Source organism: Phyllobates terribilis, unplaced genomic scaffold (assembly GCF_046119375.1).
Source record: "Phyllobates terribilis strain yellow unplaced genomic scaffold, ASM4611937v1 Scaffold_12__6_contigs__length_324123572, whole genome shotgun sequence".
Lineage (NCBI taxonomy): Eukaryota > Metazoa > Chordata > Amphibia > Anura > Dendrobatidae > Phyllobates > Phyllobates terribilis.
This window is the reverse complement of record NW_027362772.1, coordinates 181,794,943-181,810,749: the sequence shown is the minus strand read 5'-3', so window position 1 is coordinate 181,810,749 and position 15,807 is coordinate 181,794,943. Positions and strand designations below refer to the sequence as shown.

The 15,807-nt window shown below is 43.6% G+C and overlaps 1 protein-coding gene across 1 annotated transcript in view; it reads left to right on the top strand.

Moving 5' to 3' along the window:
* MEGF6 (multiple EGF like domains 6) overlaps positions 1 to 15,807 on the top strand; it is a 536,046-nt gene that overhangs the window by 53,032 nt on the left and 467,207 nt on the right. Inside the window, exon 3 of the mRNA XM_073656500.1 lies at positions 4,999 to 5,108. Coding sequence (XP_073512601.1) covers positions 4,999 to 5,108 — 110 coding nt within the window. The remainder of the gene's footprint in view (positions 1 to 4,998; positions 5,109 to 15,807) is intronic.

Below are 15,807 nucleotides of genomic sequence, written 5' to 3'. Positions count from 1 at the left end.
AGTGTTGTCCAGGCTTGGGGTACAAGTCTGACATCACTCTATGCGATAGCAGACTTCTGAATCCTCACAGCATGCAGTGTGCGCACCGTCATTATTCCCTGGTGCCAGCACTGGAGGTAGCAGGCGAGTGAACACAAGTATGCGTGTGCATTCATGTGGTCATGTGCCAACTAGACATACACGGCTTCACTCAATACAAGTGAATTGAGTGAGGCTGGACATGTCTAGTCGGAATGTGGCTGGAAGTATCGCCCGCTTCCGGCTCTGGCACCAGAGTATCCTGACAGCATGCAGTGCGCGGTGTGTGGATTCACAAGGGATTCACAAGTCTGCAGTCACATAGAGTGACTGCAAACTTAAGCCCCAAGCCTGGATAACCCCTTCAAGCTCAATAGTGAATTGAATCTCATATGGGTATGTACAAAATGAATAAGAGCTAGGAGGCAACCGATACCTTAATTAACCCCACGTAAGCAATCCAAGAAGACCATATCCCAGTAAATTAGGATTGTTGCAGTACCCTTTGGAGTTCATTATATTCTTGTCATGCATGAGAGCTCCAAGCTAAGTAACAGCCTATAATCGCCAAGATTTGGCAGGTAAAGATATAGAGGAGATCAGTTTCTCCATCCCCGAGAACTCGTAGAAGATATTTTCTCGTATTTCCATACATTTCTAAGCACCTACTCTGTAAAAATTGCTGATTAAATAGTAAGTCCCGAAACTATAATGTTCAGTAATTCATCAAAAACAGCTGTACTCCCTTCCTGCCATACTTAATGCATTGGAGATATCATAAAGAAGTATCATAAAAGCCGTTGGCCGAGGAAACTTTTCCCTTATGGTCCCAAGACGCTTATACCAGAGACCACACAAGCCATTCTCTGAGCCTTGGCAGACCGTCCCTTTCCACCGTCTGCGCTCACGGCCAAAAAGACTAAGCCACTTATAGATACTGATTGGTGATTTGCTTGCAGCAAGTTTCTATGATGTTACCCACGCCAGCGCCTCATTAGCATGGCCGGTTCATTCTCATTGGTCTTCGGCCAAGGTCTATTAAATGACTCCTAATCTAATCCGAGTGATGTGCGTGGTCCTTGGGGAAGTCGTCGCTCTTAATGCTCCGAACATTGTAGTGTACTCATGGAAAGCCGCGTAGATCGTTATGTGACTCAATGTGTCAACTCGAGAGGTCCTAATCTGCAAGAACCGGTATGGGCTGATAGCTGAAGAGGGTGTTATGTTCCTTCCATGTTTTAATATCCAAGATATAGCAATCAATGAGGGGTGAGCAGGTGGCGTGGTGTTTGAACATCTGTGCCCTAGCAACCAAGCATTTATTTGGACCTCTGATATCTTCCCGTTGACAATCGTTGACAGCATCTCACAACGTGAAAAGCTTTTTTAAAATTTTTTCATTTTTTTGTTTTACAAATTCAATGCCGCAATTCCAGGTAAAATGGATGCACTTGACCCCAATCATTAAGCCCGGTGTGGAGTAAATTGTAAAGCAATGAGGCTGCTTATTAGCTCGTGAAAACATCTCCGAATATAGAGCTCAACAAATGAGGATGTCGTTCACAATGTGCTATGAAATATTACTCCGACAGTATCTGCTTAATGAAGCTGAAATAAAAATCCGGAGGATGGGTCTGAGAAGAGCCGGATTATTGTGGAAGACTTCTACATTTTATGTGTGTGGTTTTTTTTTTTTCTGTAGAACTGGGGCCATCACTCACAAGACCGGGTATTCATCTATTCATCTTATGCATTGACAGTTATTAAAATGAACAGACATGGGCACATAAACCTAGGGCTGAAATTTAATGTACTTTAAGAAGCTTCCATCCTTAGAATTGCTATAGTCCGCGCAATTTGTAGACCATTATAGACTGCCCATACGTATGCACAGTCGACAGTTATCCCTCCTGGCTGCCCCCATGCACATAGCCTGCTTGGCTGGGCTTTTATGGCTTGTTAATGGGGTCATGAAAGAAAATCTGTGCCGGACACTTCTGGAAGAGACCTCCAGTGGCAACAAACAGATTGGGTGCTTGAATTCAAGCTACCCAATTTTTCTGTCCCCCAACATAATCTGTCTGGAGGGAGTCAGGAAGCTCCCATACACATCAGATGGTTGGACTATCCTACTAATATAGGAGGATTTGGCCGAATTTTATCTAATTTGAGTAGCGGCCTTTAGGTCAGTGGATTATAGAATCAAACAGGTATGGCTCATAAAAGGCGTGCTCGGAGGACTCGTTACTCTAATAGGCAAGTCACAAAGGACTGTAAACCATAATAGGCATAGGTAAGGGGGTTGTAAATTATAATAAGCATGGCTCAATGGACTGGTGCCTAATAATAGACATGGAATCTTGAACATGATGGCATGGCTCCGGGAACTCTAGGCCATAATAACTGTGGCTTGGGGTAAGACCAGGCAAGAAAAGGTACAGCTCAGGGAATTGTGGACCACGCGTGGACTATAGGACCCTCCTAGGCATGGCCGCGCGGACTGTAGGACCCTCCTAGGCATGGCCGCGCGGACTGTAGGACCCTCCTAGGCATGGCCGCGCGGACTGTAGGACCCTCCTAGGCATGGCCACGCGGACTGTAGGACCCTCCTAGGCATGGCCGCGCGGACTGTAGGACCCTCCTAGGCATGGCCGCGCGGACTGTAGGACCCTCCTAGGCATGGCCGCGCGGACTGTAGGACCCTCCTAGGCATGGCTGTGCTGACTGTAGATATTAATGAGCATGGCTTATGGTAAGACTAGAATGAGCATAGCTTGCTGGACTGTGGTACATAATAGGCATAAGTTGACTGCAGACAACTCAAATCAAACTTTTGTAGCACTTTGAGCTATTATGGCTTAGCAAGATGTCAAGATGGGGCTAGATCATAGACATTTGTTAATGGAAGCATTAGAAAGGGATACCCACTACCACTCTTTCACAGCCTCGAATTGTTAGAGTAAGGAAAGGATTAAAATCTTCAGACCACCCAAATCTCATGGAGTGTGGTAGCTCTCAGGAGGACTGTTCAGAACAAAGAGCTGATGAGGGTATGACTAAGCCGGGTGGACACAGGGAGTGTATTATACTTAATAGCACGTATCAAAATAAGCTGCATAATAAGTATGAACAGCCTAAATTTGTGAACGTAGCACCTATTCTTGAAGGGTATAAGTTGGTGTTGGGGCTGCTCTAACACTAATAGGAGGGAGCTGAATGTAGGTGTTTCAAAAAATGAGGCGATGATGGCTCTTTACAGCTCCTGTCATCATCTGTAGTAATTAAGCAGTATGAGTTTATTTACCCTACAGTGCCACCACAGTAGAACTGAAGCATTACGTGATGCCTCTTGAAACCTACAGATGAAACTAGAAGTTTACATACACTATATAAAAAGACACATATGCAGGATTTTCTCAATATTTGACATGAAATCAGAATAAACCTTTCCCGTTTTAGGTCAATTAGGATTACCATCATTTTTAATATTTGCCAAATGCCAGAATAATGAGAGAGAGAGGATGTTTTAAGGCATTTTTCTTACTGCAAAGTCAAAAGTTTACATACACTAAGATTAATATGCCTTTAAACAATTCTGAACTGCCCATATGATGATATCATGTGTGTTGTAAGCTTCTGAGTTAATTAGAGACACACCTGTGGATGTATTTAAATGCACACCTGAAACACACTGCTTTTTTGTGTAGCATCATGGGAAAGTCTAAAGAAATCAGCCAAGATATCAGGAAGAGAATTATGGACTTGCACAAGTCTGGCTCATCCTTGGGTACAATTTCAAGATACCTGAAGGTGCCTCGTTCATCTGTACAAACAATTATATGCAAGTACAAACAAGATGGGAATGTCCTGCCATCATTCCCCTCAGGAAGGAGACTGGTTCTGTGTCCCAGAGATGAACGTGCTTTGGTCCGACATGTGCATATCAACCCAAGGACAAAAGCAAAAGACCTTGTGAAGATGATGGTGGAAATTGGAAAGATTGTGTCAATATCCACAGTGAAACGAGTACTGTATCAACATGGGCTGAAAGTCCACTCTGCCAGGAATAAGCCATTACTCCAAAAGAAACGAGAAGCTTGGAAAACACCATCCCAACTGTGAAACACAGGGGTGGCAGCATCATGTTGTGGGGTTGTTTTTCTGCAGGAGGGACTGGTGCACTTCACAAAATAGATGGCATCATGAGAAAAGAAGATTATGTGGCAATACTGAAGCAACATCTCAAGACATCAGCTAAGAAGTTAAAGCTTGGGCGGAAATGGGTCTTCCAAATGGACAATGACCCGAAGCAAACTGCCAAAACGGTAACAAAGTGGCTTAAGGAAAGCAAAGTCCATGTTTTGGACTGGCCGTCACTAAGCCCTGATCTCAATCCTATTGAAAATTTATGGGCAAAGCTGAAAAGGCAGGTGTGAGCAAGACGACTACAAACCTGGATCAGTTACACCAGTTTTGTCAGGAGGAATGGGCCCAAATTCCAATCAACTATTATGAGAAGCTTGTGGAAGGATATCCCAAACGTTTGACACAAGTCATTCAGTTTAAGGGCAATGGTACCAAATACTAATGAAATGTATGTAAACTTTTAACTTTGAGGTAAGTAATAAAAATGCCTTAAAACATTCTCTCTCTCATTATTCTGGCATTTGGCAAATAATAATTATGGTAATCCTAATTCACCTAAATCGGGAATTTCATGTCAGATATTGAGAAAAACATGCGGATGTGTCTTTTTATATAGTGTATGGAAACTTCTGGTTTCAACTATATATACTTGTAATGCACCAAACTGCAGGGTATTGCTCAACCCAGGTATATAATAATTGGTCGACTATACCGGACAACCTCTTTAAGACGTCTCCAGGTATTAATTGCTGCTCCGTATAAAGTATTACTACATATTCTGCTTCCATCCTTTTATTGAAATGCTTAGAATATACTTTGCTATTGTCGTTGCAGGACAGCATATTACACGACATACCGTCAGGTGTACAGCCGGGAGTATCAGACAGTGAGTAAGTGCTGCCCTGGATGGTCACAGCTGAATGGCGAGGCTGGCTGTCAGCACTGTAAGTACCGCTCAGCTCATGTAAATGACACCCTCAATCCTTAAATTGCAGAGAACACAATATGCAAAGAAAAAATAATAGACGTCCGTCCTCATTCATCCACTCGGTCAGAAGCTGCCGACACTCTTGTATGGAAAAATCACTTTCCTTCTCAACACTCATTTAAAGGGCCATTCTGGAACATATAACCCCCTTTAAATTAAGTAATGTAGGAGCATATAAAGTTGATATAACTACCTTACAGGGCGGGGACAATTCCTATAGGGGAACTTCAAAGGTGTTGTACAAGATTAGAAAAGTTTTCTTCCAAAAGTAGCACCACCACTGTGAACAGGTTGTGTGTGGTATTGCAGCTCAGCCCCATTCACTTCAATTGAGTTGTAATGCCAGACCAATCCCATGAACAGGTGTGGCGCTGTATCTGGAAGAAAGTAGCTGTGTTCTAATTATTCCATACTGCCGCCCCTTTCAAGTTCCCCTATAAAAATTGTCCCTTAAAGAGGGTTTTATCAACATTATATGATGAATATGACTTTATTTAAAAGGGGTTTCCTGTTCCAGAGCAGCCCTTTTAAAAGAGTGAATTTTTATAGAAATTTGCATTGCTGACCCATCCGTAGGAAAGAGCGTTGATGCATGACTGTAGGTCCGAAAAGTTTGGACCCCCACCTTCATTTTCCAGAATGGTTGGCGTCCGGTGTGTTGGACCACCTGAAACATCTACCTTTACTTTGTTTATTGGTGGGTTTTATGGGTTGAACCCAACAATCTCACATTGATGCTCCATCCTAATTTTGTGGGGGTCCCATCTCCCTTTTTTTCACCCTCTTCATTTATCTCCTCTCCCCAGACGCCTTTTGCTTTTTAGTGTCAGAATGTTTAATATTTGTTCTCGCTGAACTTTTGGAGGCGACTTCTATAACATTTAAATATCACGGAAAGCCGAAGATTAATATTAAAATATGCTTATATGTGTTTGAGGAATTCATAGCGGAGACATGAGATGATTTATGGCTTCTCAGGCTAGATGGGGTAAGGGTTTAATTCACGTGGGACGGTTTACAGAAGCATAAATCTGTCGAGAGTTGATGCAATTAAAATATCGCATTTTTCCACCTCGTTCGGTTTGAAAAAAAAAAAAAGAAAGAAAATTTTACCAATGTCAAATTTCTTGAAGAACGTTTGTACCTGCTGGTAACAATATACAAGCCGGCTGGAGAAGATGGCATACAAAACCACATGGGACCCCGCATATCATGGTTGGGGGTATGCTACAGATCATGGATGGGGTGGAAGAGCTCTATATTACACCTGTAGTTTGACTTATGTTGCATGCCAATGAGATGTCAATGTGCAGCCTTAGATGTTGATGTGATGGATATAACGCAGCCTCTTGCAGGCTGTACCTTTATATTAATACTGGACTGTGGTGAGAATTCACTTATACTGCGGTTTCCTGAATCAATTTTAAAAATGTAAGATCAAACTCTGTCAGAAATACTAGTAAATCTCAGAGGTTATAGTTGGCTATGCCCCCTCCACCTAAGCCTCAACAATTTTTTAATGGTGTAAAAAAATTAAAAAAAAGTTGCAAATATTTGCACAATATATCCAATTTCACAATACAAAGTGCATATACTATGAAATATATCTCTTCTATCCAATGAGGCTGGTAAATTTACTTTGAAATTCCATGGCGGAATGTTTGCATGAACATTTTTGAAAGTTTAAATTCAATCTCCACCTGTTATGATCTGCAACATGTACTAAGGAAAGAAAGGGAAAAGCTGTCCCTACAGTAAGACTAAGCTGAATCCCTACGATGTAGCGGGCTGCCTGTTCCTAGCGAACAGACCCACCTTAGTCATCGGCTAGTCTGAACGAAGACCTATAGAGAAAGGGAGGGGTCCCTAAAAGAACTAAGGACTGGAACAAAAATGGGACACCTCCTAAACAGAGAAGTTGTTGCAGAACACAAAAAGACAAACAGACAAAGAGGTACTAGAGGTCCCAGAAGGACCAAGCGAACTGATAGAGAAAGGCACCGAAGCACCTGGCTAGAAAAACAGTCAACAACACTGACGTCCAGCACAGCCAGAAGGGCGGAGCTGGAATATAAAGGCAGGTGGTCACGTGACCGCAAAACACAAGATGGAAAAAAACAAACAGGAGGGTTCTAACACCACCCACCTTACCTGATTGACAGCTCCTCACTGTCCCTCCTCCCTGCTGAGATCTGACACTGGTCAGTATAAGCTGCAGTTGTCAGTTAAGCTGGGTGGAAAGAGATTGAATACACTTGGACTCATGAGTTATTGAATTCTAAAGGTGGACTCCTAAAATGAACATCGTAAGACCAGGATTATATAGCCATATTGACATTGGTTTTCAAAGTAAGAACACCAGCCTCATTGGGTCTAAGAAAACAGATCTGTGAAATAACATCTGCAGCTTGTATTGTGAAATCTGGTGACAGATCTACTATAATTGCAACTATTGCTTCTCTCTGCTTTGGACCAATTGCTAGTATCTTTTTGGCAAAGCTCCTGATATTGACCTTTGTTCCATCTTCTGGATTGACTTTGTATTATTTCTGGTACTTCTCTACATCTCGGACTGCAACCTGGTATTAACCTTTTGCGATCCTGGGACCTATATATCTGTATTTATTGTTACATCCTATCTTGACAATTGGTGGTGTTACCTGCCACCAATTAATGACTTCTCCAGGGGATGTAACTAGGTAGTCCATACATTCCTGAAGGGATTATGGTAGAAGAACTGAGGGTCCCTAGACTCTATGCTCTGGTTTAGGTAAATGTGTATCACTGTGTATCATACATTTGTATCACTTCTGTTTTAATTATATTTCGTTTGAGAATCCCCAGTGCATGCTGGGATACTCAAACGGAACGTCATTATGGGACCAGGGTTGTGGTCACTGCGGCAGCTGCTTTCCCCACCATCAAATGGAGTGTCACTGTGCTATATCCTTTGAAAGTGCAATGACAGTGCGCTCCCTCGTCAGTTCTAAAGAGAAGTGACAAGCTAGCTAGAGAGCGCACTGCCATTATGCAATGAAAAAGAGAGAACATGGAAAGGAGGATGAGCAGAGACAAATCCAGCCCCCCAAACAGATGTCACTGATGACGCTTTGTTTCCGGGTGGGGAAAGCAGCTGCCACAGTGACTGCAACCCTTTGATGATGTACAATTTGAGAATCCACTGTGCATCCTACAATACTCAAACAAAACATTCCTTATATCAGGATGGAAGTTGAAAAAAAAAAAAGAAAAAATAGAGTATAGAGGGAACGCTAGGGAATTTTTTAATACAAGTATGTTAGAAAATTGAGTGGATTATTACATTAAATAGATAGACATTTAAGATTCAATTCAACTTTGGTTTCAGACCAGCCCTTTAAGATTCTGGCTGTCAACAACTGCCATCTATTGAGAGCTCAGGAGCTTTACATTCTGGCTATCAGTAGCTGCCACTAAAGGAAGCTCAGGAGCTTTACATTCTGGCTATCAGTAGCTGCCACTAGAGGGAGCTCAGGAGCTTTACATTCTGGCTATCAGAAGCTGCCACTAGAGGGAGCTCAGGGGCTTTACCTTCTGGCTATCAGCAGCTGCCACTAGGAGGCGCTCAGGAGAATCCACTGTGCATCCTACAATACTCAAACAAAACATTCCTTATATCAGGATGGAAGTTGAAAAAAAAAAAGAAAAAATAGAGTATAGAGGGAACGCTAGGGAATTTTTTAATACAAGTATGTTAGAAAATTGAGTGGATTATTACATTAAATAGATAGACATTTAAGATTCAATTCAACTTTGGTTTCAGACCAGCCCTTTAAGATTCTGGCTGTCAACAGCTGCCATCTATTGAGAGCTCAGGAGCTTTACGTTCTGGCTATCAGTAGCTGCCACTAAAGGAAGCTCAGGAGCTTTACAGTCTGGCTATCAGTAGCTGCCACTAGAGGGAGCTCAGGAGCTATACATTCTGGCTATCAGAAGCTGCCACTAGAGGGAGCTCAGGGGCTTTACCTTCTGGCTATCAGCAGCTGCCACTAGGAGGCGCTCAGGAGCTTTACATTCTGGCTATCAGCAGCTGCCACTAGGTGGAGCTCAGGAGCTTTACATTCTGGCTATCAGAAGCTGCCACTGGAGGGAGCTCAGGAGCTTTACATTCTGGCTATCAGCAGCTGCCACTAGAGGGAGCTGGGTAGCCTACTTTTTATACATAAAAGCTTATTGCATACTGTGTTATTAATAAGTTCAAAGCTCCTCCTAGTGGTGGCTGCAGGCCGGCAGCATGTCTTTGTTTAACTGTCTATGCCGAGGCTTTGGAGCTCATAAACACTTATTCTCCTGCACTTAGAGATCATTGGTGCACATCCAGTTCGGGGATTATCAATGATCTTTGTTCTGTTTTTTTATATTTAAACACAAGTCGTCTTATTGTTTTAGTATAGCCAGTGTGTAATAATGCTGGAATTCCTAGGAGGACTCTGGCTCTCTGGTCCCCCACGCAGTAGCAGTTTGCAGAGAGGAAGCATAGGTCTGTGAGGCCATGTTGTTTTAGTGATAAATATCTTGGCAGAGAGGAACCCCAAGAAAGTAAAACTGCTGAGGCAGATAACACAAGAATATTGAGTTATTTTGGAGACTGCGTCTCAGAAGTTCAGATGTCACAAGGGTCAGCGACTACATCTGGCAGAGCTGCCTAACCAGCGCTCAATACTGCAGGATCCAGAAAATGCTTTTCAAGATGTGGGGAAGAGGGACATTGCAATATACAACTATGACATGACAGGTCCATGGATAAGGCATCCATAATGGCTGTAAAATACATTACCTTAAACATACAGGTGCATCTCACAAAATTAGAATATCATCAAAAAGTGAATTTATTTCAGTTCTTCAATACAAAAAGTGAAACTCATATATTATATAGAGTCATTACAAACAGAGTAATCTATTTCAAGTGTTTATTTCTGTTAATGTTGATGATTATGGATTACAGCCAATGAAAACACAAAAGTCATTATCTCCGTAAATTAAAATAATTAACAAAAAACACCTGCAAAGGCTTCCTAAGTGTTTAAAAAGGTCCCTTAGTCTGTTTCAGTAGGCTCCACAATCATGGGGAAGACTGCTGACTTGACAGATGTCCAGAAGGCAGTCAGTGACACACTCCACAAGGTCCCAGAGTTCCAATTGTCATTTGAAAATCAAGGTCCCAGAGTCTGGAGGAAGAGTGGAGAGGCCACAATCCAAGCTGCTTGAGGTCTAGTGTGAAGTTTCCACAATCACTGATGGTTTGGGGAGCCATGTCATCTGCTGGTGTAGGTCCACTTTGTTTTATCAAGACCAAAGTCAGCGCAGCCGTGTACCTGGAAATTTTAGAGCACTTCATGCTTCCCTCTGCTGACAAGCTTTTTGGAGATGGAAATGTCATTCTCCAGCAGGACTTGGCCCCTGTCCACACTGCCAAAAGTACCAATACCTGGTATAAAAACAACAGTATCACTGTGCTTGATTGGCCAGCAAACTCACCTGACCTTAACCCCATAGAGAATCTATTATAGAGAATCTATGGGGTATTGTCAAGAGGAAGATGAGAGACACCAGACCCAACAATGCAGACAAGCTGAAGGCTGCTATCAAAGCAACCTGGGCTTCCATAACACCTTAGCAGTGCCACAGGCTGATCGCCTCCATGCCACGCCACATTGATGCAGTAATTGACGCAAAAGGAGCCCCGACCAAGTATTGAGGGCATTTACTGAACATACATTTCAGTAGGCCAACATTTGAGATTTTAAAAACATTTTTCAAGCTGTTGTTATAAAGTATTCTAATTTACTGAGATAATGACTTGTGTTTTCATTGGCTGTAAGTAATAATCATCAACATTAACAGAAATAAACACTTGAAATAGATCACTCTGTGTGTAATGACTCTATATAATGTATGAGTTTCACTTTTCGTATTGAAGAACTGAAGTAAACTAACTTTTTGATGGTATTCTAATTTAGTGAGATGCACCTGTAATTGATATGGGGTATTATGGAAGGCATCCAGATATTGTAATGAGAAAATTACCTGTAAAATGTTATATATGTGAGTCATCTGCAATTAATCACATTTTAGGTTAGTGAATATATACAAACAGTTACATACAGTGCGGTCATATACAGTGCACAGTATAGAATACAGTGATACTTAATCAGTGATGTCATCAGTTAAAGGGAACCTGTCATCTTGGAAAATGCTATTTACCTGCAGAAATAGGGTTAATATGCAGGTAACTAACGTTACAATGCTATCCTTGCTGAAAGTGTGGCTACCAGGAGAAAGTGAACTAATTTCCTCACAGGAGCCACTGGCTGCAGAGTCGGCTGTCAGTCGGGGTGTGCTTACATCATACTATGTGTGGGAGGAATGTACTGTGGGGATATCATCCTGCATGTGGGGGAATGTACTGTGGGTACATCATACTGTGTGTGAGGGAATGTACTGGGGGGGACTTCATACTGTATGTGAGGGAATATACTGTGGGGGAATCATTCCTTAAATGGGGGAATATAATGTGTGGACATCACACTGTGTGGGGGGGGATGTACTGTGGGGGCATCATACTGTGTGGGGGGAATGTACTATGGGGACTTCATACTGTGTGTGGGAGGAATGTACTGTGGGGACATCATACTGTGTGTGTGTGTAATGTACTGTGGGGGCATTATACCGTGTGTGGGGTAATGTACTATGGGGACATCATACTGTGTGTGGGAGGAATGTACTGTGGGGATATCATCCTGCATGTGGGGGAATGTACTGTGGATATATCATACTGTGTATGTGAGGGAATGTACTAGGGGAACTTCATACTGCATGTGGTGGAATGTACTGTGGGAAAAGCATTCTGTAAATTGGGGAATGTATTGTGTGGACATCATACTGTGTGTGGGGGAATGTATTGTGGTGACATCATACTGTATGTGGGGGGAATGTATTGTGGGAACTTCATACCGTATGTGGGTAGAATGTACTATGGGGGCATTATACCATGTGTATGGGGACATCATACTGTGTGTGGGAGGAATGTACTGCATGTGAGGGAATATACTGTGGGAAAAGCATTCTGTAAATTGGGGAATGTATTGTGTGGACATCATACTGTGTGTGGGGGAATGTATTGTGGGGACATCATACTGTGTGTGGGGGGAATGTACTGTGGGGACATCATACTGAGTGTGGGGGGAATGTATTGTGGGGACATCATACTGTGTGTGGGGGGAATGTACTGTGGGGACATCATACTGTGTGTGGGGGAATGTACTGTTGGGACATCATACTGTGTGTGGGGGGAATGTACTGTGGGGACATCATACTGAGTGTGGGGGGAATGTATTGTGGGGACATCATACTTTGTGTGGGGGGAATGTACTGTGGGGACATCATACTGTGTGTGGGGGGAATGTACTGTTGGGACATCATACTGTGTGTGGGGGGAATGGACTGTGGGGGCATTATACTATGTGTGTGGGGTAATGTACTATGGGGACATCATACTGTGTGTGGGAGGAATGTACTGTGGGGATATCATCCTGCAGGTGGGGAAATTTAGTGTGGGTACATCATACTGTCTGTGTGAGGGAATGCACTGGGGGGGACTTCATACTGTATGTGGTGGAATATACTGTGGGAGAATCATTCTGTAAATTGGAGACTGTATTGTGTGGACATCATTCTGTGTGTGGGGGGAATATATTGTGGGGACATCATACTGTGTGTGTGGGAATGTATTGTGGGGGCATCATAGTGTGTTTTGGGGGAATGTACTGTGGAGACTTCACACTGTGTGTAAGGGGAATGTTCTGTGGGGCCGTCATACTGTGTGTGGGGGGGGGATATATTATGGGGACTTTATACTGTTTGTAGGGGAATGTACCGTATGGACTTCATTGTGTGTGTGTGGAGTAATGTACTATAGGGACTTCATACTGTGTGTGGGAGGAATGTACTGTGGGGACATCATACTGTGTGTGGGGGAATGCACTGTGGGGGCATCCTACTGTGTGTGGGAGAATGTACTATGGGGACATCATACTTTGTGTGAGGGGAAAGTACTATGGGGGCATCATACTATGTGTGTGGGGACTTCATACTGTGTGTGGAGGAATGTACTGTTGGGACTTCATAATGTGTGGGGGAATGTACTATGGGGACATCATACTTTGTGTGAGGGGAAAGTACTGTGGGGGCATCATACTGTGTGTGGGGGGACTTCATACTGTGTGTGGGGAATGTACTGTGTGGACTTCATAGTGTGTGTGTGGGGGATGTACTGTGGGTATATTATACTGTGCGTGGGGAAAGTACTGTAGGAACGTCTTACTGTGTGTGGGTAATGTACTGTGGAGACATTCTGTGTGTGTGGGGGAATGTATTGTGGGTATATCATACTGTGGGGGGGGGGAATATACTTTGGGGGCTTCATATTGTGTGGGGGAATGTACAGTGGAGACTTCATACTGTTTTTGGGGGGAATGTACTGTGTGGGCATCATACTGTGTGTGTAGGAATATAAAGAAAAAAAAAATGTTTTTTCAGCTCACCATTAGATGAATTCCTGTGGCTTTGGGTGTGGACTCCAGGATGGTGCTCGGATAAAGCGGTTGTGGTAATCAACAAAAAACAGGGATCCAGCAACAGACATTGGATGTCTGTTGCTGGATCCCTGTTTTTTGTGTGTATAGGAATGTATCAGAGGTGCTTGCTTGCTGGGTTACCATTGTAACTCATAACCCAGTGCAAACTAGCATGGAGAGAGCTGGCCATTGGAGAAGGAAGCAAAGCCTGGCACTGGGGCCAGGACAGGTAAGAAACGCTGATAAGAACGGCTTTCTGTACCCATACACATTTCTTGTATACATAGGGTGATCTACTGTGGATAATGTTAATTATTTTGTTGGCATAAATGATCTGATCACCTGGAGAACAAATTTTTTTTCTCAGAGTTGCCAGCATATTTACGGAAATCATGAATGAGTGTTCTTATGAATATTAATTTGACTATCAAGGGCTCACTTGAATCAGCCTTTAGTATCATCTGTTGCCATTTATTGAGTGAATCTACTAGTACAGACTTTTTCTACTTGGGTGTCACTGCCATGTCCATGCTTTACAATGCCAATTAAATACCACCTTGCAGCATACATAATACCTTCTAGCAACTCCCTAGAAGTGACACACAAATTTCACAGGGCAGAAACACCGGCAGCGGCATTGTCACACTAACTCCTCCTTCATCTAATGGCAAGTACTGAGCATTCCCATACTTCCCCCTACTGGTAACAGCATGGAATCCATTCTAATCCATCCTGGAGCTGATGCTGGGAGCATCTTTCTTTACTTTCTTGCCTTTCCACCATTAGCAGTAGCACGTTCTAATTTAACATCTCTCCACTACTAGCAGTAACATGCTCTACTTTCCCTCCACTGCCAGTAGCATTCTCTACTTTCCCACCTCTCCTCCACTGCCAGTAGCATTCTCTATTTTCCCACCTCTCCTCCACTGCCAGTAGCATTCTCTACTTTCCCACCTCTCCTCCACTGCCAGTAGCATTCTCTATTTTCCCACCTCTCCTCCACTGCCAGTAGCATTCTCTACTTTCCCACCTCTCCTCCACTGCCAGTAGCATTCTCTATTTTCCCACCTCTCCTCCACTGCCAGTAGCATTCTCTACTTTCCCACCTCTCCTCCACTGCCAGTAGCATTCTCTATTTTCCCACCTCTCCTCCACTGCCAGTAGCATTCTCTACTTTCCCACCTCTCCTCCACTGCCAGTAGCATTTTCTACTTTCCCACCTCTCCTCCACTGCCAGTAGCATTCTCTACTTTCCCACCTCTCCTCCACTGCCAGTAGCATTCTCTACTTTCCCACCTCTCCTCCACTGCCAGTAGCATTCTCTACTTTCCCACCTCTCCTCCACTGCCAGTAGCATTCTCTACTTTCCCACCTCTCCTCCACTGCCAGTAGCATTCTCTACTTTCCCACCTCTCCTCCACTGCCAGTAGCATGCTCCACTTTCCCACCTCTCCTCCACTGCCAGTAGCATGCTCCACTTTCCCACCTCTCCTCCACTGCCAGTAGCATGCTCTACTTTCCCACCTCTCCTCCACTGCCAGTAGCATGCTCTACTTTCCCACCTCTCCTCCACTGCCAGTAGCATGCTCTACTTTCCCACCTCGTCTCCACTGCCAGTAGCATTCTCTACTTTCCCACCTCTCCTCCACTGCAGGTAGCATGCTCTATTTTCCCACCTCTCCTCCACTGCCAGTAGCATGCTCCACTTTCCCACCTCTCCTCCACTGCCAGTAGCGTGCTCTACTTTCCCACCTCTCCTCCACTGCCAGTAGCATTCTCTACTTTCCCACCTCTCCTCCACTGGCAATAGCATTCTCTACTTTCCCACCTCGTCTCCACTGGTTGTAGCATTCTCTACTTTCCCACCTCGTCTCCACTGGTTGTAGCATTCTCTTCTTTCCCACCTCTCCACCACTGGCAGCTTCTTTCTCATAACTACTCCTTCACCTAATGCCAACTACATTCTCCTCTTTCCTACTTTTCCTCCCTTGGTAACAGCATGCAATCCCTATTCACCCCACCTTGTCCTGAAGCTGGTTG